Raw genomic sequence first — 24622 nt, forward strand, 5'->3', positions numbered from 1 at the left:
CTGTGGAAGTAAGCTTTCCATGCTGCGGTCACTGACATATAAAAAGAGTGACAGGGACAGATAAAGAACAGCAAGCCAAAAAGCACACCAAGGAACAGAAACTGTTCTGCACAGACTTGCTTAAAAAAGAGCACAAAAACGCAATCAACAACACAAATCTCTTTGCTTGAAGTTGAGTAAAATTCATCTTCTATTCGCCTTGAAACAGGAGTGTTTTATCAAGACAGATGAAATACACTGCCTTTACTAGAAAGCCTTGATCTGACGGTACCCACAGCTTCAGAAGCGACACACGCAACGTGACCACCCCCCCTTTCCTTCTCCACAACCGCTCCGATGCAAACAGGCTGATGGGCTCAGCTGTCCTGTGACCTGTAGCTGTTTTCTCCACATCAGACTGAGTTCTCCCACACAAGGAATCACAGCGAGCTACCGCAGAAATTAGATTACACACACACGGAGCACAAAAGCAATTTTCACAACAAAACTAACAAAGACCTTCGACATAGTACATGACCAAAAATCCCCATGAGTCAGAAACCCTTTCATGTGAAACAGAAGCTAGAAAGAAAGGGGAAAAAGCCACAGCCAAGTTTTTGATGAAAACAGTATGTCACATACGTTGTCAGCGCCTGACTTACATTACATGTACACATGTGCTTTCTAAAAGACCATCACTTCAAAACCCTCAGGTATCTCACCTGGATTGGACAGCCCCTTTTCACCACAAGAAGAAAGCATCGTATGGCCCAAATGCTCCTTCAGTTATGAAACCAGATGAGCAAAGAAGAAGGCACTAGCCGTGGCTGATTACAAAGAGGTATTACGCAGCACTACTGAAAAAGCCATGCCAGACTCTTCTCTCCTGAGTTAATCCTAACCAGAAAACCCAGCCACTTACAGGTTACGCTACTTTCCTAGGCATGGCCCACACACTAGTCACACATCCATTAAGAAGGTGGCCAAAATCTAGGCCGTTTTACTAACACTAGTCTGCATCTCGTGCCCAATCTGCATTTCCAATTTGCATACACAAATAGTTTGTTCCCCTCGGTCCACACTTTCAGCGTTGGCTGTTGGTGGCTCACTGCAAGTGTAAGACATGCACTCCTGCCTGGTTCTGAGGACGATCGTGGACCAGCTGACGAGAAAGCCGCTCCGCAAGAAGGGCTCAGTGCCCGTAAGGGGCTCACCCTCGCTGGCCGGGGCCACGCTCGGGAGCAAAGGGGCACGCTCGGGAGCAAAGCCGTTCCTGTTATGTGAACCCTGCGAACACAACAGGGCCCCATGTTGCAGAACAACACTGATACGTGCTTATTTGACAGCTGAGTGGCATGTCCACGTTAAGAAGGCTCAAACAGAGAATGAAATAATTAGGACAGCTCTTCATGCTCCCATTACCAACAAACAGAAGTGTGCATGGGATCGACCACTGAAGTAGGTTCTGTACGGATCTGTATGCCCTCCTTTCCTCTTAGAAGGGAACCACTGGGTAGGTTGCTTCAGCATGATAAGGCTCAACCCTGCCTGTTTAGCCAGCTGCTTACTGCAACCCTGGAGGAAAGAACGGGGCACTTCTAACATTTATTGCAGCACAACACTTCAAAGCGGTTCAGTTTGCTTTCTGTAATGGGAAACAACATTCTACTTCCAAGTAGAGCTTCAATGCAAACTAAAAATAAAATGGAAACCAAAAATCAGAACACTTCCCTTCACTCTTCCCTTGGCTTGCACAGCATAGCCCTCGTTTTCATGACACACAACAGCATCAATTCAGAGAAAGAGAACTTCACAGGTGTTCTTATGATCAATAAATACGCTCCAAAGGTGTTGCTGCATGAACAGTCTGAGTTTCCTGTCTGTAGAATCTGGGTCTGTACATTTAACGAAGCATTTCTAACCTTAGGTTCCATGCAAACTTTGTGGTGAGACCAAAAGAAATACCCTGAAACTAACATGAACATACTTGAGTTTTGTGAATATTTAGGAGTCCGAAAGTAAAGCATGAACAATCTGACGTCAAAATGACTATGTCCATAGTGAACTTAGCTTGACCGGAAAACTACCAGAGAAGTGAAATCTATAGGCCCCAGAAACGCAGATTTGAGAAAAGTGCTTCTTCTCAGTCTGTTAAATATAGTTGGAAATTGGTCTTGCTTTCCAAGTTCAGACTATGGCAGAATTCAGACCCCACAGTGCTATCGCCCCAAACACGCAGCAAAATGAGGAGCGTGGAAGCTGCCGTTTAAGGCTTGATAGCGAGTTCCCCACAGACTCATAAGAGGTGTTATCACGCTGAGCACCTTTGCAGGGCAGACCTGCTGCCAACAGTTCCTGCACGAGTTCATGTTAGCACTTTACGTATGTGCAAAGGTTCATCACAACAGCACTGGAAACCACCAACTTTACTGAGGCTTTGCGAACGGGGAAGAGTGACGATGAGGCAGTACATCACAAGGGTACTTGAGCACCTTTGCCCAGTCAGAAGGCTAAGTACGCTACACTGTTTATTCTAACGCAAATTAAACCACGTGTAACGCTGATTTCACTTCCAGAAATACTCTACAACACAGCACAATGAAGCATTTTGTACTGAAAACTTTATTCCTTACGTGTCCTATGCAATCATTTGAGTCTTTTCTGGCAATAATTTGCCCCAAACCCACACACCTACCTGCAGATCTCAGCAGCTGCCACAGGACTAAGCATGACAACTTCACAAGTACAGAAGTGTACTCGCTCACAGGACTGAGCTGAAGATAAATAGCTTGCCTGCAGGCAAACCATGACTAGGTCTTGGTGCCAAAAACACCGTTACCCCTCCCTCCCACTTCAATCTCTAGATAAAAGACCTCCAAATTGCTTTTGAAAGAAACTTATTTGAATAACCAGGATTGTACAGTATCTGACTGGCTTTTGTGCCAGTCTTAATCACATTAAGATTTTGAGACAAAATACCAATCCAATAGGTGAAATGAGAATTTTAGCAAAATCTTGGCTTCTTTTCCACTTCCAATGCAAGCTTCTCACACTCCTGAAGATGGCATCACAAAAGGTCCCAGAGCTTCTATACATATAACACAAACACCAACTGCTAAGTTTTCTCAAGTATCCTTATGAAACCCATGTAGTAGAGAAGCTTTTGCAAGCCGCTGGTTCCTACTTTTGCAGTCGGAGATGAGCACTGTCACGCGGGGCAAGACACAGAGCTGGCTGTGCACAAGGAGCCCGCTGCGGCAGGTTGTGTGCCGTGACTCAGCACTGCACCAACAAACCGTCCCACGGGGTGGCCTTGCCGTGCTGCGCCACCATCCGCGATAAAGATGCCCGAGGTGCCCAGAAGAAGCCGGCGCCCTGCGATGTCCCGCCAGAGCCCAGCGCAGGTTGGGCTCCGCAACAGCTCTGCCTCAAACCAAGGTCCACAACGCCAATGCCTGGCTGCAACAGCAGACTGTAAGTGACGGCAAGACGAGATTGTGTGTAGTCACACAGCTCTTATTTTTTGCCAATTGTTCCAATAGACAAGGTAAAAATTCCCCTGTAGCCTCCCTCCTTTCCATTTTCTGCTTCTCCCCAGTAGAGCCCATACCTCATATACAACAGGTAATTTTTTCTTCACAGGCAACTCGAGTAATAACCTTTCCTCCCTCCTGTAGATGTTAAACCAACTACAGCCTCCTTAGTGCCAGCGCTGCAGGCAGTTCGCAGCACCAGCACCAACCCATTCTGTGCAGGAGACAAAAAAACCAAAATGCTGCTACTTTGTTTAAAGTTCTGGACATTATCCCAGCAAACAGAACAACCTTAGTTCAAGAAAAGCTGGAATTAACAGTATAAAAATCCAAGGCTTGTACTTCCCACAGATTGCCGCCTTCTGGCTAGTGCCAGGGACACGGAATAGCAGCCCATGCAACACAGAAACAAGCCACAGGTCAGGAGGAGGCGACAAGGTCACTTGCTGGTGTAAGGTGCTTTCAAGAGCAAAAAAATCTTAGAGAAACCATTTTATCAGGTCATTTTATACAACAAAGCAAGACAAAGAACATGCCAACTCACTTCCTTGTTTGCTGTATTCTTGCATCTCTTTTTGCCCACTAAGTACAGCACACAACAACTGTTCCAGGTCACCAAAACTCACAAAGTTCAATGGTGCAAAAAGAGGGAAAACGCACTTCTAAACAGACTCTTGACAGTCAAAATCTTTCCTCTCATTTGCCAGCAAAGCTTTCACGGAAGCATATGTATAGCCAAGATTTGGCCGGTACTATATCATCACATTTAAGACCATGACTGCATGTAGGCAATCTCAGGGTACTACACAATTTGCCCAATTATTTGCAACCCCTCTATTCTGCCACTGTTTCAACAACGGGCAAAGGAGCCTCATTCATTTTATGCATTCCCCGTTTCCTTACTCCCTTTTCTGCTTCATGTTTTGTCTTCAAAATTGCAGGGTTTGTTTTGTTGTAAAGCAGAGAACTACAAAATCACCCAGCACTGCATTTTTATTTTTTTTTTCAACAGAGGGTCTTTTGTTTCAGCTTACTGGACTGGAGATGGCCTTAAAAATACATGTCTCAAAAACAGCATTCCTAAGAAAGCTAAAATTAACAAAGATAAGAGAAAAAATTACTAATCTAAGCCTGCAAACTCAGTATGTTTGTATATGTAACAACAAAGTGAAAACAAATCGTGATGACACGGTAAAAAAAAAAAAGTACCCATGTGGAACAGATAAAATAATGTCCATTCTCTTTGCCATTGTCTACAGAAGACAAGATAGAGGGAATTGGTCTGCATCCTTCCCAGAGGAACACAGTTCTAGATTTATCAAATACCATGCCAATGCAAATTATTGTACAAAAAAAACACCTTGCTCCTTACCAAATGCTTATTACATAATGCGGGTAAGTAGCAGTTTTTTTTTCATCAGCTGCAAGGAACACCAAGAAAAAAAAAAATCAGGTGTTATATCTAAGGAGACATTTCATGTTCTTCGCCATAAATTCATCCGGCTATAGGCACAAAATTCAAAATAAAGGTTCCCAAGGCAACCGTAATTCACTCGAGGCGCAGCAGCCCCTTCCCAGACTGCATGGTCTGCTGCGCACCACACCTGCCACGGTGCTCTGTGCAGTCCCACTGCGGACAAGGTGTGCCTCGCGGCAACTTGTACACCTTGGAAGTCACCCACCTCGAGCCCACGGCATGCGACAGCTTTACATTGCACACTTCAACTATGCTGGTTCATTCATTTTTAATGGGGGGAAAGATTAGGCTCACATCCCTCTCAAGAGGTGCTAGCCATTTTCTTAAGAAGGGCTTGAGGAAAAAATTGAATCCACTTGCCCACTCAGCAATCACGAGGAGATCCTTCTTCCCTTGGCAAGTTGTGGGTCATGTCGGCTTCCATTATGATTTCAAAAGGAACACCAGTAGCAAAAAAACCCCTTATTTGTCAACAAACTGGCAATTGTCTACTAAGCACCTGCTCCTATTTCTATTACATTAATAACGCAAAACATCAGAGGAATATCTTTTCATGGTTATTTCAAATATCATCTTTTGCAAATTTGATCACTGTGTGGCATGTCACCGTCAGCATTACTTGGTTATATTCCCAGTCCCCACACCGTCACTACTACTCAAGCTCTCCTGTCCTCCTTTGGCATCTGCCCATCCATTTCCCTCCCAACACGCTCCCTCGTAGCTGCAGGGACGGAACAGATCAAGGAACGGAGCTGGGTTAGATCCAGCCTTCCAAACCCAACCCGAGGCTGTCGCAGCCCTCCTTTCTCCAACTGCTGATGCTGGGGTCCAACAGGCCTCTGGCAAAGCCGTTGCCACATGCTAACCCAGCAGGACCCCACTCCCCTGAGCCACGAACGGATCCGGCCAGGTCAGTGTATGGGACAGGTCAGCTCAGAAGCTGCGAGTGCCAGAGGCACAGCAAGAAACTTCGCCCAAGCACGTGACCCAGCTGGGCTGGGGTCCCAGGGAAGCCCAGCGATCTCCCTTCCTCCCTGCCCCTCGCAGCTTGGCATTGATACTCCCTGCACAGCTTGTGCTTGGAGACGGGGATGCTTCAGCTCAGCGCCACCTTGCAGCAAAAAAGTCAGTTCCAAGCAAGCAAGAGCAGCAGGAGAGGGCAGCGCAACCAAGTCCTTCCGTGGTGGCAGGCCGTACAGTGACAGGCTGCCTGGCCCACATTTGCTCCAGCTTCCAACCAAGCCCGGGTCGGGATTCATGCAGATCACTCTTTTGGCGCGTGGTCTACGTGTAGCTGCCTAAATGCTTATGCGGCATAAGAGAAAGGGAAAGCATGCAAGAGGAATGAACCGACAGGGAGAAGCTGAGCCATCAGCAGCAAGTAGTGCTGTGAACATGCATAGGCATGTGTTCCAAGCCTCCTAAAGAAATGGGAGAGTAATATATAGAAAAAAAAGGTAAAACAAATGCAAAACTATGAAAGCTGGCAGGAAATCTCTGACCAGACACTGCAATATTTACAATTAACTATGTTTTCTAACAGAAAGCTTTTACTGCTTTGCAGATTTGGTCTCTTGTTTCATTTAAGAGAAATAAAAGTGAGAGAGGGGTGAAAAGAGCAGATTAAATTAAATAGGCAGTCATGAGACCACTGGAATTTTTTTTGGTAAAACTAATATTGAAACAAGAGAACCCAGGAAAACCAGAAGATGACTTATCCCAAGAACATCAGATTCATCTAAAGAGGCTTGTAAAACCTTCTTCAGAAGGGCTTCATGTGTCCATAGCACACTGCAGTTACCTCAAGGAAGAACAGAAACAAGCAGGGGATAAACAGACAGGGGGGCTGTGTATGTACCTGGAACTCGTAGTACAGATGACCCAGAAGTAGGGATGGAGCTCTGACCAGAGCGGGAACGCCTTTGAGAGCAGAAGTACAGCTTGCAAAGGGCAGTGACACACATGGAGGAGCTCAGGAGCTGCCAGTCTGTACCTGGGTCTGGAACATCAGAAATGTGGACCTGTCGTGCTGCATAGCTACGTGTCTCACTGCCAATCGAGGGGTTATTCTGGATGTCTTCTTTCTTCCCATGTCAGACAAATGTTTCTGTTTTCTAACACTATAAAGCTAGCCAGCCCGGTTGTAGGCTGTCCTGGGAACCCCATGCTGCTTTGCAGGTTTTCTAAGTGGCAGAGTGATCCAAGCTACTAAAGAGTAAGGCCTGCTAAAACACAAGCCCTAGAAGCAAACCTTTTAGACCTTTTTCTACTTCTCTCTGGGAGGTCCTGCAGCTAAGAAGAAGAAAAAACCAGGAGATTCTCTCCTGGGCATTTGTAATGAACTCCACCACTGCAATACACAGATTCTTTAGGACATTAGAAAGCATTTTTAAGCACATCTGAAGTAGGAAAGGACCACCTCTATAGTATAGGAAGGGAACAGAGCACAAACAGAAGCGAGTGACATAAAAAAAAACACAGTTTGTTGCAGAAGCAGAGCTCAACAACCCTCTGTAGTGTGCCTTGCTACGTCTCCCATAAAATATTTTTGAAACAAGCATAAAGGAAATGAAACCAAGGGGCTTAGACTGAGCGCTTTCCAAAATCTAAAAGAAGGTGATAGCTGTACACGTGAGGTGTCAGCATCTCTGAGGCCGGAATCCTCCAGCACTGTCCATCGCCACACTTCCAGCTGACCTGTGGTTAGCAGATCCTCAACCCGAAACCAGGGATTGCTTTTTCTGAGAAACCAAGCTGAACCGCTCAGTGTTCAACAACAGGCTGTCAGGGCTTGAACGCGCACACAAGTGTAAGCAAAACAAACAACACTAGATAGTTCTTGATACGTAATCTCAACAATTAGCCTTGCATAACCAACTTCTGAAACCGATAGCACTACAGGAAGCACGAAGGACGTTTTTAAGCCATGAAGCTGCCGGGGCTGCCCTCTCCAGCAGTGTCCCCGGCAGCCCTGAGGAGCGCTTCGCCCACAGCACAGCGCCGGCTCCCATCTCCGCTCCGTCGCCCAACGCACATCCGCACGGGGCACGCACTCAGCAGCTTCTCCTTGCCGGGGCGCGCACGCAGCGGGTGTTTTGGGGAAGGACAGGCTGCTGCGTTTTGTTGGGGGGGGGGGGTCCCTCCACGGAAACTCCCTGCCACGGAGGAGGCACTGGAGCTAGCAGCCGCCTGGGGCTGCCCCCGCTGTGCCCCCAAAGCAGGGTGAGGGGACAGCCCGAGGCACCGCGTTTTTACCACCCCCAGCCCGATGTTGTGCTGCTCCTCGCCCCCTAGAGACCACCCCCGGCCCCCCCGGAGTCCGCCCCCGGCCCTTCAGCGCCTCGGCCCCCCTCAGACAAAGGCCGGGCCCCGGGAGGCACCGGGCGGGCACCGGCTCCTCCCCGCCGGCCCGGCCGGGGCCCTGCAGCCTCCCGGGGCCGCCTGAGGAGCCGCGACCCACCGCCGCGAGCCCCTAACGGCCACCGACGGCCGGCTCCCCCCCCCCCCGGCCCGGGGCCTCACCTCGGCGGCGCGGGGGTGGCCGGGAGCCGCCGGCCCCGTTTCGAAAGCTCCGCCATTTTCCGCCCGGCCCCGCCGCACCTGCCCCGGCCCCGGGGGGGGCCTCCCCCTCCCCGCAGCCCCTCACGGAGCGCCCCGCACCGGCGGAGGGGCCCCCGGGGGCCGAGCCTGCGCCCTGCCGCCGGCTGTCAGCGCTCCGCCGCCACAGGGCTCTGCCTTCCCGCCCCCCGCGCTCACCGGGCGGCCGCTGCCCTTCTTCCTCCTCCTCCTCCTCCTCCTCTTGCTCCGTTCCGCTCCGCCGTCCCCCCCCGCCGCCGCCCCGCTCCCCCCGCCGCGGCGCCCGGCGGCGCCCGCCCGCCCGCCGCGGCCGCGTTTGTTCAAAATCACGCGCCCCGCGCCGTTCCCCCGCCGCATCCCATAATACTCCGCCGCGCCGCCCTGGCAACCGGCGCCGCCGCGCTCCCGCCCCCGGCCGCGGGGCTCCATGGGCGCGGGGAGGAGGAGGAGGAGGAGGGCGGCGGGGCTACAAGATGGCGGCGGCGGCGCGGCAGGAGCTGGCGCAGCTCATGAACTCCAGCGGCTCCCACAAGGACCTGGCGGGCAAGTGAGTGCCGGGGGTCGGGCCCCTCAGCGGGGACGCCGAGGGGGAGGTCGTTCTTGTGGAGGGGGGCTCCAGGAGCGGGGCGGGGTGGCGGCTGGGGCCCTGCAGCCGCGGTTTGTGAGGAAAAAGAAGGGGAAAAAAGGGGGTTTTGCCTCAGGGTTTGGTCGTTTTCTGCTTGTTTTTCGTTTTTGACCGAGGCTCTGTGCTGCCCTAGTGTGGGTGGCCCGTTGGGGCCGCGCGGCGAGTTCAGGGCCGGGTCCTTCGGGACGCTAGTAAGCCTTCATTTTATTTTATTTTACTTTATTTTATTACTTAATTATTTATTCTATTTCTTTTTTATATTATTATTATTTATTTTTCCCTTTCCTCCTTTAATTTACACGCATGTTTTGGGTGCTGCTACTTGCTCTGTGATTTTTCACGTGGATTTTTTTCTTTTCCCTGAGAGTAGGCTGTGAAGCTGCTCAGTTAGAGTAAAATTTCCTCACTCCCTGACTACCTCTTTCTTCCTGGAGGAATTCTTTCTTCTTTCCCTTTTGGAGTTTCATATTTAAAAAAAAAAAATTTTTTTCAGAATACCCAATAATATCTAAGCTGTCTCTTGAGGAAAACACTTTAAACATTTTTACATTTCAGATATTTTTTGCCTCTCTTGAGTAGTAGACGTCCTCAGGTTAAAGCCCAGAGTTGCACTGGCCTTTTGAACCATGAGAACAAAAAACTTAACACTTAAAAATGCATATTTTCTGCGTGCATTTGTCTCAGGGGACCAGAACCTGCTACTAACTTCCAAATTCCACCGCAGTTTCTCATTTTCACTGAATGTGGCAGTTTAAACCTTTGCTTAATATAAGTAATGTTATTCCACAAGGGTTACAATTTTCTTTACTTATTCTGTACCACCTCTTTTTGGCAAAAGAAAACTGCACTATTGTAGGGATATATAAATAAACTTTAAAAAAAAAAAACACCTTTAATTGCACAAATAATAAGAGATAAGAAGATGATTGGCTACATTATTGATGCTTTTGGCCTGGGTTTCGGTAAGAGTCAGATACCAATTTCAGGTGAACGTGCCTGGCACTTGAATGTCAATGCTTTGGAAAATATCCACCTCACAGGTAGAGAGAATAAAAGCAGGAGGAAGGCTCAGGTAGAAAATAAGCAGAGCAGTGGAAGCGGTGAGTGAAAATGTCATCCCAGATGTTTTTTATTTTTCTCCTATGGACAGATATCGTCAAATATTGGAAAAAGCAATTCAGCTGGTGGGTGTAGAACAACTTGAAGCTTTGAAAGCTTTTGTGGAAGCAAGTAAGTGCTTTTGGTATAATGGATTGCAAACTGAGTGAAAGCCAGACGTACATGGGATCACATTTGTTACGTCTCCAAGAGGTTACATGAAGACATTATTTCTTGGTCCTATTGGAACTTAATGATTAGGAAAGGAACCATCAGCACCATGTTCAAAAGTTAGGGAAAGATGTAAGACTTCTAAGTTAGTATAACTTTCCAACCTGTCTGTGTGACAGTGTCTGAAGGTAAAATCCAAGTAAGCTCTGAATGCTAAAATGGATACTGGATGTTTAGCAGTCTTTTAACTAACAAACTCCTTCTTCAGTCTCAAATTAGCTTGGAAAGCAATCAGAAGAAATGGTTAGGTGTTTTTGTGTTGTATTGGATACTTGGCCTATTGATTACCTCTAAATTATACCTGTTGTATTTTTTTTTAAATTTGTGAATACACATAGTGCAATTTAGCCTAAGGGTTTATTTTGTCCAAGATATTTCTAATGTCCTATTGAGAACAATGATTCTGAATGAATTGTTTTTAAAAACTATAAATCAGAGCGAGAAACAGGTTATTTGTTATCTGTTAGGTGTTAGAACTCTGACCTCTAGTGTTGTTGAAGGAATAAAATTCATCTTTAGAACAAACAATGCTGCTTCACTGATACACAGATGTAAAATTTTGAATTACTTTAATAAATAAGCAAATGATTGAAAGGCTAGGGATTGCTTACAATGAAGGCACTAATGAGCATTGTGTCCATCTTACGTTTTTCTTCCATGCATTTCTGAACCAGTGGTGAACGAAAATGTCAGTCTAGTGATCTCACGTCAGCTGCTGACAGATTTCTGTACCCATCTTCCGAGTCTTCCCGACAGCACAGCCAAAGACATATACCACTTCACCTTGGAGAAGATACAACCTAGAGTTATTTCGTTTGAAGAGCAGGTGAGAAATCCAGTGACAATGGGTTTTGGTTTGCAGGCTTTTTTTCCTCTCAACTTCTAACTATTTTTAAGTCTTTAAAAATACTGGTCAAAACAAACATTCCTACTTTGAGTCCATTTTTCATTCCTTTACATGTGAAAGGAGATAAATGCAGGGAGTATTTAGAACCATGCAGAGAATACCGACATTGTGTCTTATCAGGATGCCAGGCATATAACTCTTCTGTTGCCAGAAAGTGTCTTCTTACAGTGAAACAGTGCTTGAGCAACTGGAGGCACTGTCCTGAGACTGACTGGTACTCATTGTATTGCATCGTACCCAACCCGGGGACAGGCCGGTGATGGAAGGACTGGATCATTTTGACAAGCAGCTGTTGTTTAATAAAAAACAACAACAACAAAACATATTTGTAGATATGTATGCTTATATTTAAGCCAAAATCGCTTTACTGGGGGAAAAAATATTCTTGAAATTCCCATTCTGCAGTTACTTATGTGAAAAGTCTGTGCAATCTAATATTAGAGGAGAAAAAGCAGTTTGTCATGATTTATATTTGTCTTTTTGCCTTCACCCGTGTTAAGCAGCTTTTGCTCTATATCTTAACCGAACTCACTTTTGTAGAATCATTTAGGGTGGAAAAGGCCTCTAAGATCATTTAGTCCAGCCTTTAACCTAGCACTGCCATACTTTCCCATATGTTACAGTGATTATGCATAAATTACATCCTCAACATGACATGTCTTTTTTTAAATGTTTTTATAGAACCCTGATTCTACCACTTAGTTTACCTGCTGACAGCTGCTCTACAAAGTTGAAGCTTCAGAGCTAGGATCTAATCATAGTTCACCTCATTTGTATCTCTCCAGCCTGATATGAGGTGTAACTGCAAGAAATGCATTATGAATCTTGGTGTTCTAGTTGTCAAAAACCTTATTTCATCTTTAAAAGTTTGGTAAGAGAGAACTACTTACTATTCCCTGAACACCGACTCCCTTTATCTAGTTGCAAGGTCATTAGGAAATACTTCAAATCAGCACTCATATTTAAACCGTACGGTCTTAAGGACTTGATGTGGGAATTGAAAACCTTCATGTCAGAAGAGTTGTATCTGCGCAGGTTGCTGTGATATTGAGAGGTGGAGAGGAATGTACAAACGACGAAAAGGACTGTGAACGTTAACTCCAAACCATTCAACTGTTACAGCGTTTGCTAGTGGCTTTTATTATTGCCTAGGTTGCTTCAATAAGGCAACATCTCGCATCCATCTATGAGAAAGAAGAAGACTGGAGGAATGCTGCACAAGTGTTGGTGGGGATCCCTTTGGAAACGGGGCAAAAGTAAGTACTGTGCTAGACGTTGTTCTACCTTGTATAGTATACTTTTTCACTGCTTAGTGAACTGTACTGGTGAGTGGGAATTTTGGGGTTTTATATTCTCTTGGAGTTTAGGTAGTTTAGGCTAAAGTACTTTCTAGACGATGCAAGTGTAGCTTGATGGCTGTTGCTTGCAGTAACCATTCTTGTCTGTCAAAACACTGCTCTGGAAGTGTTTCATTATTTATTAGATGTTGACAATGTCTGTGCAAGTTCTTAGAAATGTTGGCTTCTACAGTTCAAAATGAAGACATAATTTGAAATTTGATATTAGCTTTTTTTTCAAGTGTAAAACCCTTACTGTTATTTTTCTTGGCTGTCCTTTCTGTTCTTTCTCAATTTGTATGTAGAAGGAGTTGCAGTAGGTTTTACCCATTCAGCTCCTATTTATTCCACTGCAAATTTGCCTTCTACCTCCAAGTGGCTCCTTGTTCATGGCAAGTTTTCATCCCATTAGAAACCCATTTCTTTTGTTGTTTGTAGGAGCCAGATTTAAGTTAGCCTTCATCTCAAATTTCTGTACTCTGAACGGAGGGCACTAATTTTGGATTTAGGGAAGATGAAAGCATGGTAAAGCAAAAGCTGCCAAGTGCTTAAGAAGCATAATATACCTTTAGAACAGGAAAGAACAGAGGTAGTAGCGGAGCGTCACTGAGCACTCTTTTCTGTTTTGCTGCAGACAGTACAATGTAGATTATAAACTGGAGACCTACCTGAAAATTGCCAGGCTGTATCTGGAAGATGATGACCCAGTTCAAGCAGAAGCTTATATTAATCGAGCTTCCCTGCTTCAGAATGAATCAACTAATGAGCAACTGCAAATCCATTATAAGGTTGTATAACTTTGAGTTCTCTGTCTAAAGGGAAATGATTCTACACAGAGATGGTTATTAGACAGTGCCTCACAAAAAGAAACAAAGGGAAAAGCTTGTAAATGACCTTGGGAACAGGAGAGCTCCATCTTAGCAATAGTTAGGTAGCTGATTCCTTAAAATCTCGAGAGAAACCCATGAAGGCTGCTATGTGCCAGCTCTAGTGGCTCAGAATAACTGAGTTTTACTTGATTAATATTGTCCCCTACCTTTGTAAGTCTAAGGGGAAACAAAATCACGTACAGTATTGGAAACAGTTGATTTTTTTTCCCCCCAGCAGTAAATAAATAGCAAGTACCATCTGTGAAAATAGTTTTCAGTCCAAAACAGTCAATTAATTTACCTTTTTGCTTATTGAACAATTTACTGCGTTTAGAATTTGGACACTAATTTCCCAAATGAAATTGAATTGAATAAAATGAAAATGAAATTTTAGTAACTGTGATTGACAGTGATTGGTCTAATGTGACAGTACCAATCAAGTGGTTTAAAAGGGGCCTTGTGAAGTTCTTCAACATAGCAGATGTGACAAGAGTTGCAATTTAGAGTATGAGATTTTAGTTTGTTTTTCCCTTTTTCCCTACACACATCTCATGTTACCTTTTTAAAGTGCATATTGGGTGGGAAATATAATGATTAGAATGCATTAGAATAGCAAAAAATGTAAAGAAGTATCAGGTGCTGATACAGCTTTTGAGAGAAAAGCAAACACGTGAAAAACAGGATTGACTATCTAAGTGCTAGCTGTTAATGTCACTAGTGAAGGGAAAGCTTAGGTAACTATCAGCTGTATAGTATTTCATTTGCTTTGTTTTTAGACATGTGCAGAGTTTAGCATGTGAACAGCACTGGAAAAGGCCTTTTCAGTCATCTGCCGTGTTACTTGGTTTGTCAAGGCCTCACGTAAGCTAAGCATTTCAAGACAGATTTGCTGATGATTCATTAAAGCAATGTTTATGGGAGCTGACAATTGATAATGCAGGAATTACAGCAAATGCAAATTATGCTGTGTAAAACTAACTGCCCCATGTTACATGTTAGTTTTCTGTTACTCAGACATATTTTCTTTCTAGGTTTGCTACGCTCGAGTTCTTGATTACAGAAGGAAGTTTATTGAGGCTGCCCAAAGATACAATGAGCTGTCCTATAAGAGCATAGTCCACGAAAGTGAGCGACTGGAGGCACTGAAGCATGCTTTGCATTGTACTATTCTAGCATCAGCAGGTAAAATGCATGTTTTGTTTTTGTGCTGGAGATCCCATGCACACGTTGCATATTCCTGAAGCAAGTCAGCGTGCGCATTATATGTGGGGACTGATGGAGGAATCCAGAATTGTGAACACTGTCAATTATCTCCTGGCATTCTTTTAACTCGGAGTGGGAGTACTTGCACTTTTGCCAGTGATAAGGTGCCATCTTGCCTAAAGATGCAAAAATAAGTGTCAAACAGCATGCTGGAACTGAAAGCAGCCGAGTCTTCTCTGCTGGAGCTTTGGTGGTTAATTATCTCTATTGAAAAAGACAACTTTTTTGTTCTTTACTTGTAAATTCTGAGTTCTGTGGTGGCAGTTTATGAGCATTCTTCTTGACTCTCCTAGGACAGCAGCGTTCTCGCATGCTTGCTACGCTTTTCAAGGATGAAAGATGCCAGCAGCTTGCAGCCTATGGGATCTTGGAGAAAATGTATCTGGACCGAATTATACGTGGAAACCAACTGCAGGAGTTTGCAGCTATGCTAATGCCTCACCAGAAGGCAACTACAGCCGATGGTAAGCATTTCTTTGACGCATCCTAATGCTGCTTGTTCATCTAGCATTGTCTGTTGCGGTCTCCAGGTGTGATAGAAAAGAACACAGTATTGTTTGTGATTGTTATTTCCTGGATTGTTACCCTCATGAGCACAGTTGTAGAGTAAAGCTTCTTAGTCTCATCTTTTGTCATTGGCTATTAAGATTTTGAAATTCTGTTCTAGAAACTTAGTTCTAAAAAGCTAATTTTTCTGTCCATTTCAAGTCCTTTTCACTAACACACTCTCCCAGTAGTTCTAGCCTTGACTCTTGCCTCACTCTACATGAGTTAGAACTGAAGAAGCTCAAAAGGACAGAGAGTGGATAGGATGCTTAGGATGACTTGCATGAGGTAGAACCGCTGGAAATTGTTCTAGGTCATGAAAAGTCTGCATTTGAACTTCTTCCTGACTGTTGACAGATTGTGGTGGCATGATGGGGACTTGACGTGGGTAATTTTGTTACCATTGGGCAACCATCCCTCAGCTTAGATGCGGGGTCTTGTAGCAAAAGGAATATCTCAATTTCATTATTCTGGAAATTTAACTAAAATGGTTAAAGCTGCCTGTCTCAAAAAATTAACCACATGGAATCCATTACTCTTTCCTTTTTGGTGGCATATGCTGATGCAAGGCAAAGAGACACACTTGAGTGTTCTGCACATGCAACCTTTAAAAAAAAAAAAACCCACACTTTCCATGTGTTTTAAAATACAAACCAAATACTTGATTCATACTAATTTAACCGTTGTCTCATCCAACCCTTAAGGTTCCAGTATCCTGGACAGAGCTGTTATAGAACACAATTTGCTATCTGCAAGCAAACTTTACAACAACATTACTTTCGAAGAGCTTGGAGCATTACTAGAGATCCCTGCAGCTAAGGTATTGTTTTTTCTACACCTTTTTTTTTTTAAAACAAACAAAAAGCAACAAGCTACCTCAGAGACATGACAAGAACAACTCTAGTAAATAATAGAATAAATAGTTAAGGAATAGGAAATCATTAAATAGTCAATACTAGACATATGAAAAAAATTATTTAGCATACTTCATGAGAAAAGGTACAGAATATGGAATAGACAATTGGACGCTTTCTGTAGGGTGTCCTCCTCCCCATGTATAGAGATGATGAAAAACCTACAGGAATTGTCAGAACCATATTCATTTTTCATTTCTTCCAGAACAGAGCAGCTACCTAACGCATTTCTCTCTATCATTTCAGGCAGAGAAGATAGCTTCTCAGATGATAACCGAGGGCCGCATGAATGGATTCATTGATCAGATTGATGGAATTGTTCACTTTGAGAGTAAGTTGGAGTACAGGATTTCCGTTGGCATCATTCAGAATCACCTTTTCTTAAGCTGCTGTCTGACAATACAAGAAAATTACAGTTTGTCGGAAGTGAGCTTGCTGTGTCTTGCTATGGCCAGGAGGTAGCAGAGCTTGCCCTAGCAGAGGACCACACTTCACCCATCCCTGTTACACAGTTACACATTCCCTTACCTACAGGAAAGTGTGAATGGATTCTGTCAGTCTGCTGTAGGAACATGTTCAGCAGGAAGTTCTCTGCTCACTTTTCCTTTGCAAGGCAGGAGTTAGGCTTGTAACAGACAGCCAGAATCATTGTAGCTTTTGATACAGAAGTTGAACACAATGTAGCTGCAAGGAAGGCTTTGCCTGTGAGGTAGGTGGGGGCAGTGCCACAGGAGGAGGTTGCAGTTGAACAGACGGGGAATTACCAGGACTGACTTGGTTTTGTATGGTTCCCTTCTGCAGCTCGCGAAGCTCTGCCAACTTGGGACAAGCAGATCCAGTCACTGTGTTTCCAGGTTAACAACCTGCTGGAGAAGATCAGTCAGACAGCCCCGGAGTGGACAGCGCAGGCGATGGAGGCTCAAATGGCTCAGTGACTGTGCCGCCGTGGCCTGAGGGGAGGCAGTCGCCTGCTGTGCTGGAGGAAGCGAGCTGAGCAGGGCTGGGAACTGAGTGAATGGCCTGCCTTCACAGCCACACCTCTTGTTTTCACTCCGGCTTAGGACACAATTAGGCGATACTGTGTTTGGCGTGGGAGTCCGCCTGTCCTCTGAGCATAGGATGATGCTGTTGCTGCCCCTGCATTGCACTCTGCTGCGCTGAAAGCTGTGGTTTCCACGTAGAAGAAACTGTCACGTCTGCAGCAAGCTGGGGTTTTGGTTTATTTAATGTTATTTGGTTTTCCACTGTATTGCTATAGCTTTGTAGCCCATTTCTTCCTATGGTGCTTATCCCACTGTGAAAAATGCAAGTGCCATGTTTCTTTTAGTTGTAACTATTCTAATAAAGGCTGCAGTGAGCCACTTGGTTTAAGTGTTGGAGGGACCTTGCTTTTTTTCCCCCCCCTCTGAAGCAGTAACTTGAAGGAACTCTGGTATTTGGAAACGTTGCTTTTTGCCCCTGAAAATATAAACTGAGCAAGTGGTTCTGTTTTTCCTTTGTGCAACGCAGGTCTTCAACCCTAACTGAAGAAAACAAGGGCCCTTCTACTGCATAGGTGCTGCAGGGCACAGAACTAGAACTCTGTGGCATCCTGTGGGCTACAGGTGGCTGTAGAAAAAAGCTGGGGTAGTGGCCAGTGTTCTACAGGGAGCTTGTTGCAGTGACATGGCCAATGATGAGAACATAAAATCGAGTATGGGAAGCCAAGCATGCTCGCTTTTCTTCTCTAGGTTAGCATGAGGTGGTAAATCAGCAAAGGTATCGTTAGTGTTTCTGGAGCTGCAGCTGTAGCAGGAGCCTGCCACACAAAGCATTGAACACCTGAAACGGGAAGGGTGGTGCAGGTCAGTTGTACACACTGAGATACACCCAGCATAGGAAGCGCTGTGTGCTTAATGCTGCTGACACGAATGGCTCAGAGCAAATAAGCATCAAGTGCCATGCCTATGAATTATGTCACAACTGGCTTGCGCTTACTGCTGCAGCAATGTTTCTTACGCTTCTTACTGAATCACAAAAAGCATGATGCTATGGCCCAGCTCTCAGAGTTTTTAATGGTATAAAGTGAGTTTTTTAGCCTTTCTGCTCTGCCTGAGCTCAACAACACAGTGTGTGGTGTCTGTTCCACATATGTACAGCCCTGTAATATTCTGTGTAGCCAATGAGCTCTCCCTGTGGGAGTCAATTTTACTGGCACTACTCAGCCATTGTCTTAGAGCTGCTATGTGTAGAGGCCAGGCAACATGGCTGTTCTTTGATGGCTCTTGTGATATTTGTTGTGTGATTCATGTCCACACGGTCTACTGATACACAAGTCTTAACGTGCAGTCTGCTGGCAAGGTTTTGACAGAGCTCTTCTGATACTGGAGAGCCAAGAGCAAGTTCCATGAAGAGCTGTTTCCTATCTAGAGGTTAGATTTTTAGTCTTAGATCATTGTGTTCAAACTGCAATTCCAGTTTTCGTGAGAGTTTTCTTAGCTTGTTTTTATATTTCAGTAATAACTTTCTATGAGTTATCAGTTAATATTCATACTCTTTTGTCTCAAAACCCAGAGGATGTTGGTTCTCAACATACCAGTCAAAAGGTTTTACCAAATCCACAGCTAGAATGCCTTGATTCTTGTTTTGCTTTCTTTGGCATATTTATTCATAGAGAGTTGTATTGCTGTTAGATTTTTTTTTTTTTTTAGAACATTCTGGAGCTGGTGAATGATGATAACAACATCCTTTAGTTTATCTAGTTTAAGCTGAGTGGTGGCAGAGCTGATGTGGGAACAGGGGGAAGCTGCCCGCTTTACAAAGTTCCTCTAAGAAAGCAGAGGTGGGAGATTTTCCAGATCCTTGTCACAGATGGTGTTTGGATGGCTGTTGCCCTTCACTGTGGGGTGACTTCATCCAGTAGAAGTGTCTCAGTCTACTGGAGATGTGTTTGGGTACTCCATTTGCTTGCATGCGATACCCACAAGGGTCATTTTTCTTTTATAAAATAGCTTCCTGTGTTACCCTCCAACAGTGCAGATGTATTTAACGTATCGGCTACAGGTAAGATGCTGGGTACTTCACTAGGTGGCAGTAGAAGCCCAGCTGACCAAGAACAAATCCTGACTGTCTGCATCTTTGCTGCACTCCTTTTTCCAAGTCAGCATCGTCAGAACTTAGACCTGGCCTTGCCTAATCACTGGATAAATGATTTTATCTGCAGGTGACCTTTAAGGTTGTTCTTTAAAACTTTCCCAAATTTTTAATGCCTACTGCAGTGGGGCAAAGAAAAAAACTGATGTAGACAATGTAAGACAATTTGATGCACAGTCAGAGTATCAGCAGAGGAAAAATATATCCTTGCAAATTGGTGATTAGGCTTTTGATCAGTTCAGTGAAGTGCAAGGAGTTACCTTATACCCCAGATGTGAACTACTGAGTTGTGTGGTAAACTCACTCCTCTAGCTAGTCGCACCATTACAGCTTGACAGTTTAGGTATAACCTCGGTTAACAACTATTCTGGGGAGGATCTGTCATCACTGCCTCAGTGCTTTAAAGTGGTTCGTTGTTTGCATAGCTTATCCACCAAGTATCGCTTATGTTTGTATTTGATTCCATTTACATTCTTATTGGCCCTTCAGAACTTCAGTGACCCATCCAACATACGTTGCTTATAGATTTGGGTTGAGTTAGATGCACAATTGTCTGTTTAATTCTACAAGGAAATGAACTTGCACTTTTGCAATAACAATAATTTAGCCCTATTGCAACAGAACATTTGTTGCCAAGATTTCCCTCATTTCACTGTTCCCATCTGGGAGAAAAAGCAATTTCAGAACCATCAGAATTTGAAAGGAACAGTTGTACAGAGCCACTATTTCCAAAACAAAGACAACCACAAAGGATTTGCTTGGCACTGGAACTGATGTAGAAAAGATAGCGACTGGAAAATTTTCTGTTTGCTAATAGTAAGTATCTTTTATAACTTTTTTTTCCTAGAAGAGTCAAGCAGTGATAGTGACATTCACAAAATATTAATACACTTTCCAACTCTTTTTCCATTTCTGCTGTTGATATCAAAAGATGTGACAAACATTGACTCTGCAGAGGCTTTTGAGCTTTCTTCTTTTCGTGCTGCTGGGATTTGCATTCAGTCAATCACCTATCTAGCTTCATACCTCAGATCCTTTCCAAATCATTCGCTGTTTACGGAAGCAGAGAGAGCTGGGTGATGAGGCCAGAAGAGCGCTGCCTCAGATTCTCCAGCATGCCCCTGGTGAGTGGGCCCCAGCACCGGGAGCAGCATCAGCTGCAGCTGGGATTCCATCAGGGCTGGCTGTGCTCCCTGCTGCCACTGCCCCGCTCAGATCTGCGCTGCACACAGTCTTGTTGCTCAGACTTCTAGACCGAACCTAAGCTCAGTGCTGCGTTGTGTGATGCAGGTGTAGCCTGTGGCAATTCTTTTTACCTTGTAATAGTTGCTGTCTTGTCATCTGTGCAGGAAAGCCTTGGTGGGGGAAAGTCAAGACAGCCCCCAAATGCAGTGTTTAAATGAATGAGTGCGGGCAGTTCTGTTTGCAAGACGTAGTTCAGTTTCCTGTAGACTGCCCTTGTAATAGAGCGCGCTGCAAGTTATTAACCTGGAGTTTCAGGGCAAACCTCCAGCAAGAAAGGGAGTTTCAGGATAGCAAGGTAAGGCTGACAGCACATCTCCACTTTAAATAATTTCACAGCAGCAAGTAGCTGCTACGGAATCAGGTTATTTGATACAGGAAAGAACGCAGAAAGCATGCTGACTGCTAAACTTGTGATTACATCATCTAGATGTATAGGGAGAGGTGGCTCACTTTAAGGTACCTTGCCTCCGTGATCCAATAATAAGCTATCATTTGAGTTTACGATTATATTATTTCCTGTGCAATTGTTGTTAGTTCAACTGCTTCAGACAAATGAGCAAATGGGTAGTACCATCAATGGGTGTCAATTTTCAAGGAAAGGGAGAGTATTTTGACCACACATTTTCAAGTGAAATTACTTCTGATTGTTGAAAGTGGTACTGCCTGAGAACTTTATCTTAGGTACAGAACTACAAATATAGTCACCGTTAGTCTGGTGCCAGGGTTGGTGGTTTTTATTTTATTTATGAAACAATTTCATTTGTGCAAAGGAAGTCACAATGACTTCTGCCCACAGCTGTTCTCTTGGGAGCATGTCTTCTGCAGCATGGAGGTGGGTAAGCCATGCATATGAATTCCAATTTAGGGCGTTTGCTACCTCAGAAGACAGCTCTAAAAAAACACAACAGGATGTGTTCAAAGCTAGTTCGTGCAATATTTTCTCTCCCAGTGGACCAGAGTGAGTGACTTCTGGAAAGCAAGAGATGGGTGCCTTGAAACCTTTTTGAAACAGAGAGCCAGGTGGCTAGCTCTAGGCTGAAAACAGAAGTGGTCTTTGGTGGTCAACAACAGCATGTGAACAGGGGCAATGCTAATCCCTCTGAGCCCGAACCACACTGCTGGCTGAGGTGTGTGTATCTTTCTCGTTTTAGCCATAGCCTACCCTGATGCAGCCAAAATGAGCAGCTCCCCACTAGATGGAGAGCTGGGCACACAGCTGTTGCAGGGGCTCTTCTGGATAACAAGCACATTTCCAGTTGGGTATTGCAATTAAACTGAGTTCGTCCTTAGTGATCACAGAAGAAAGAAGTCCTCAGCCTCCAAGCCTTTTAGATTTCTGGGCCTTTACATGTATTCAGATCGCATTACGCGGCATGCACAGGTGGGTCATTGCACAGCAGAGTGAATTTTTTCTCCAATAGGTGAAAAAGGCACAAGGACAGGATACGGTATCAAGGAACAAATATTCCCCCTGAGTTTTACAGGCTGATTAAAGGGAACATGTAACATTATTTACAAGTAGTTTGTGTAACCGAACTTGGGGTTCTTGAGATTGCGTTGGTTTTATGGTTTGCTCCAGCAGAAGCTTAGTTCCCTTTAATTACGGAGGTCTGGTAAAAACAACTTCTAAGAAAACCCTTCAAAATGGTGCAAACCATGCATTAGGAAGACAACCCCCCCCCCCAAATAACTTTTTCCATGAAAAAACACATGAAAGAAAGCTTAGCAGTCTTAGATTTTCTCTCTAAGAAAGCTTAGAGATCTCTTCTAACACAAGACATTTTTTCAATGTAATGACTTTTTTCTTTATAATTACTCAACTATTTTTTTTCACTGCATGAAGTATTTCATACGAGGGAAAAAAAAAATATCGGATTAAGAAGGCTAGGCTGGGATATGGTCAGTCATCTTCAGTTGATGCTTAATGACCATACAACATCTATTTTATTGCAGCAGCAAAGAATTAAAAGTATAACCATTTATCTAGAAAAAAAAAAAAAGGATCAAACCACTTATAGAACCCAGCTTTACTAGTAAATAGACTGTAGAAAACAGTCTGGATAACTAAACCAATTCCAGCCCTTCCTATGCTGCTCTATGTAGAAAATTTCTATGGTTACAGGAACTAAAACTATGGCTGTCATTCTTGCAAAAAAAAAAAACACTTCTTTTTTTTTTAGTGGAAAAGTAAGCATATTCAGACAGCTTAAAGTTTCACTACCAACCATTATTTTATTTAACTTCTCTTCTAGATTCCTGAGATATCTAACAGCTAAAAGTTAAAACAGTAATAAAAATGCAAATAGATAGTTTGACAGTACTTTTATGCAGTACAGGCTAATAAAACAGCAGCATTTATGTTTGTACACCTCCCTCTCATGTCCTAGCAAGTATTAGTGTAGATTAAGTCACTATTGATGAGCTGTGCAATTTATAACAACAAAAAAAAACAATTTTTATTACCTGTTCAGTATGAACAGCAAAGTACATTACAACAACCTTACCAGTATTTTATGGCTTGAAAAAGCTAAGACGTTATGTTTTAACATCTGATAAAGGATGAATAATAAAATACCACTTACCTCTCCCAATCCCAAGAAGCTGAATCATAGTCTAAAGAATCATATTTCAGACAAGTTATTTGCATTTTTCTCCATCTGCTTTTAGTGATTGTTCCCCCCTGCTAACTCACTGCTAATCAGTGCTTTGATTGAGCCAAATTACTTGAAGTTTATATAAGCTTGTATGGTAGGTAGACTTTCCTTAGGTTGAGTTAGTATATTGTTCTTTGTTCTGCCTTAGAAATTAAGTTTTTTTTTAATTGTTATTACTTTCATTATTGTATTAAGCTTTTTTCATGCAATAGATATTTAGTCATTTTTTCTAAAGTTCTAGGAACAAATACTTTTCACAGATATTATATACAGATATTTATTATGCTCTTGGCTTTTTTTGTTTGTTTGCTTTGTTTTTTGTAAAAAGAGAAGGCAATTTCATAATCCAGAGTATTTTACTGTGTGGGTATCATTAGCTGGTTAGCTGCTGAATAGCTTTAGGTTTACTACTAGGTACTTTGATCCTTATTGCTGTGCTCAGTATATCTGTGGGAGAACTGACAATATGCCACTTGTAAGTGTTGATTTGGAGGATGTGTTTGTCCATAATAAGGGAAGGTCTCAAGTCTTCAACATGTTCTGCTATAGTTATTTTTAATTAAAGAAGTAGTTTATTGACTATCCTGAGTTGGTTCAAGTGCATTTTGATAATGAGATTGTTTGGCTATGCAGCAAGCTAGCTCACCATGTGCCTTACAAGCCTAGTGGTTTCTGCAAAACTCCACCATTAAAAAAACTTAATGCAGTGTGTGTAGTAGAGAAAGCTGTCTCCTTTCAAGTTTTTAGTATTTGCTGCTTCTTGGTTTCATTAGCGCAAAACCTGTGTACAGTCTCATCTGCTTTCTAACAGGAAAGACAAACTCTGCTTTCGTCGCAAAGCAAAGGTTACCGTCACGACAATTTGTATTCCCCCACTGTCCAGGCAGAAACAGGTTGCCAGCGTTTTTATTATGGCTAAACAAAAAGTGCTTCCTAATTTCCTTTTTGTGTGCTACCATACTCCAAAAGAAGTAATTGACAAAGCATTTTACAGCATGGTGTGAGTGGAAGGTTTTGGGGGAATGATTGAAGAAATTGCGTGTTATGGAAACTACACAGCTCAAGGAGAGGTTCGGCATGGTTGTCTTTTAGTTGGCTCTCGAGTGCTGCAATCATCATTCCAACTTCTACACGCTTGAGGGTACATACACATTTCCATTTTTGTTTGTAGGAGACTTCAGAGAGTGATACTTGAATATACGATCATTTCTGGATACCAAGCACTGCAGTGCTGCA

The 24622-nt window shown here is 43.8% G+C and overlaps 2 protein-coding genes across 10 annotated transcripts in view; one reads left to right on the forward strand and one right to left on the reverse strand.

The window, feature by feature from the left end:
- LIN54 (lin-54 DREAM MuvB core complex component) overlaps nt 1-8878 on the reverse strand; it is a 37696-nt gene extending 28818 nt beyond the window's left edge. For 2 of the 8 annotated variants that reach the window (XM_083836003.1, XM_083835999.1), the window contains exon 1: nt 6848-8299. In XM_083836003.1, the coding sequence (XP_083692129.1) occupies nt 6848-6953 (106 nt within the window). In that variant the 5' untranslated portion in view covers nt 6954-8299. Of the gene's footprint in view, nt 1-6847; nt 8389-8511; nt 8694-8745 lie in introns of those variants that run through there. The other 6 variants (XM_083836001.1, XM_083836004.1, XM_083836005.1 and 3 more) reach the window with 6 other exon arrangements.
- Nucleotides 8845-17726, forward strand: COPS4 (COP9 signalosome subunit 4). 2 transcript variants are annotated; one of them, XM_083836025.1, is made up of 10 exons: nt 8845-9112; nt 10341-10420; nt 11194-11345; nt 12579-12682; nt 13398-13551; nt 14664-14814; nt 15189-15359; nt 16146-16261; nt 16602-16686; nt 17157-17726. In XM_083836025.1, exons 1-10 carry the CDS (start codon nt 9039-9041, stop codon nt 17288-17290), a joined length of 1221 nt encoding a protein of 406 aa, XP_083692151.1. In that variant the 5' UTR covers nt 8845-9038; the 3' UTR covers nt 17291-17726. The 2 variants fall into 2 exon arrangements, with proteins under 2 accessions (XP_083692151.1, XP_083692152.1); XM_083836026.1 differs by lacking the exon at nt 8845-9112 and adding an exon at nt 9252-9381.
- Nucleotides 17727-24622: the final 6896 nt, after the last annotated feature.

This window comes from Anser anser (assembly GCF_964211835.1).
Source record: "Anser anser genome assembly, chromosome: 4".
Taxonomy (NCBI): domain Eukaryota; kingdom Metazoa; phylum Chordata; class Aves; order Anseriformes; family Anatidae; genus Anser; species Anser anser.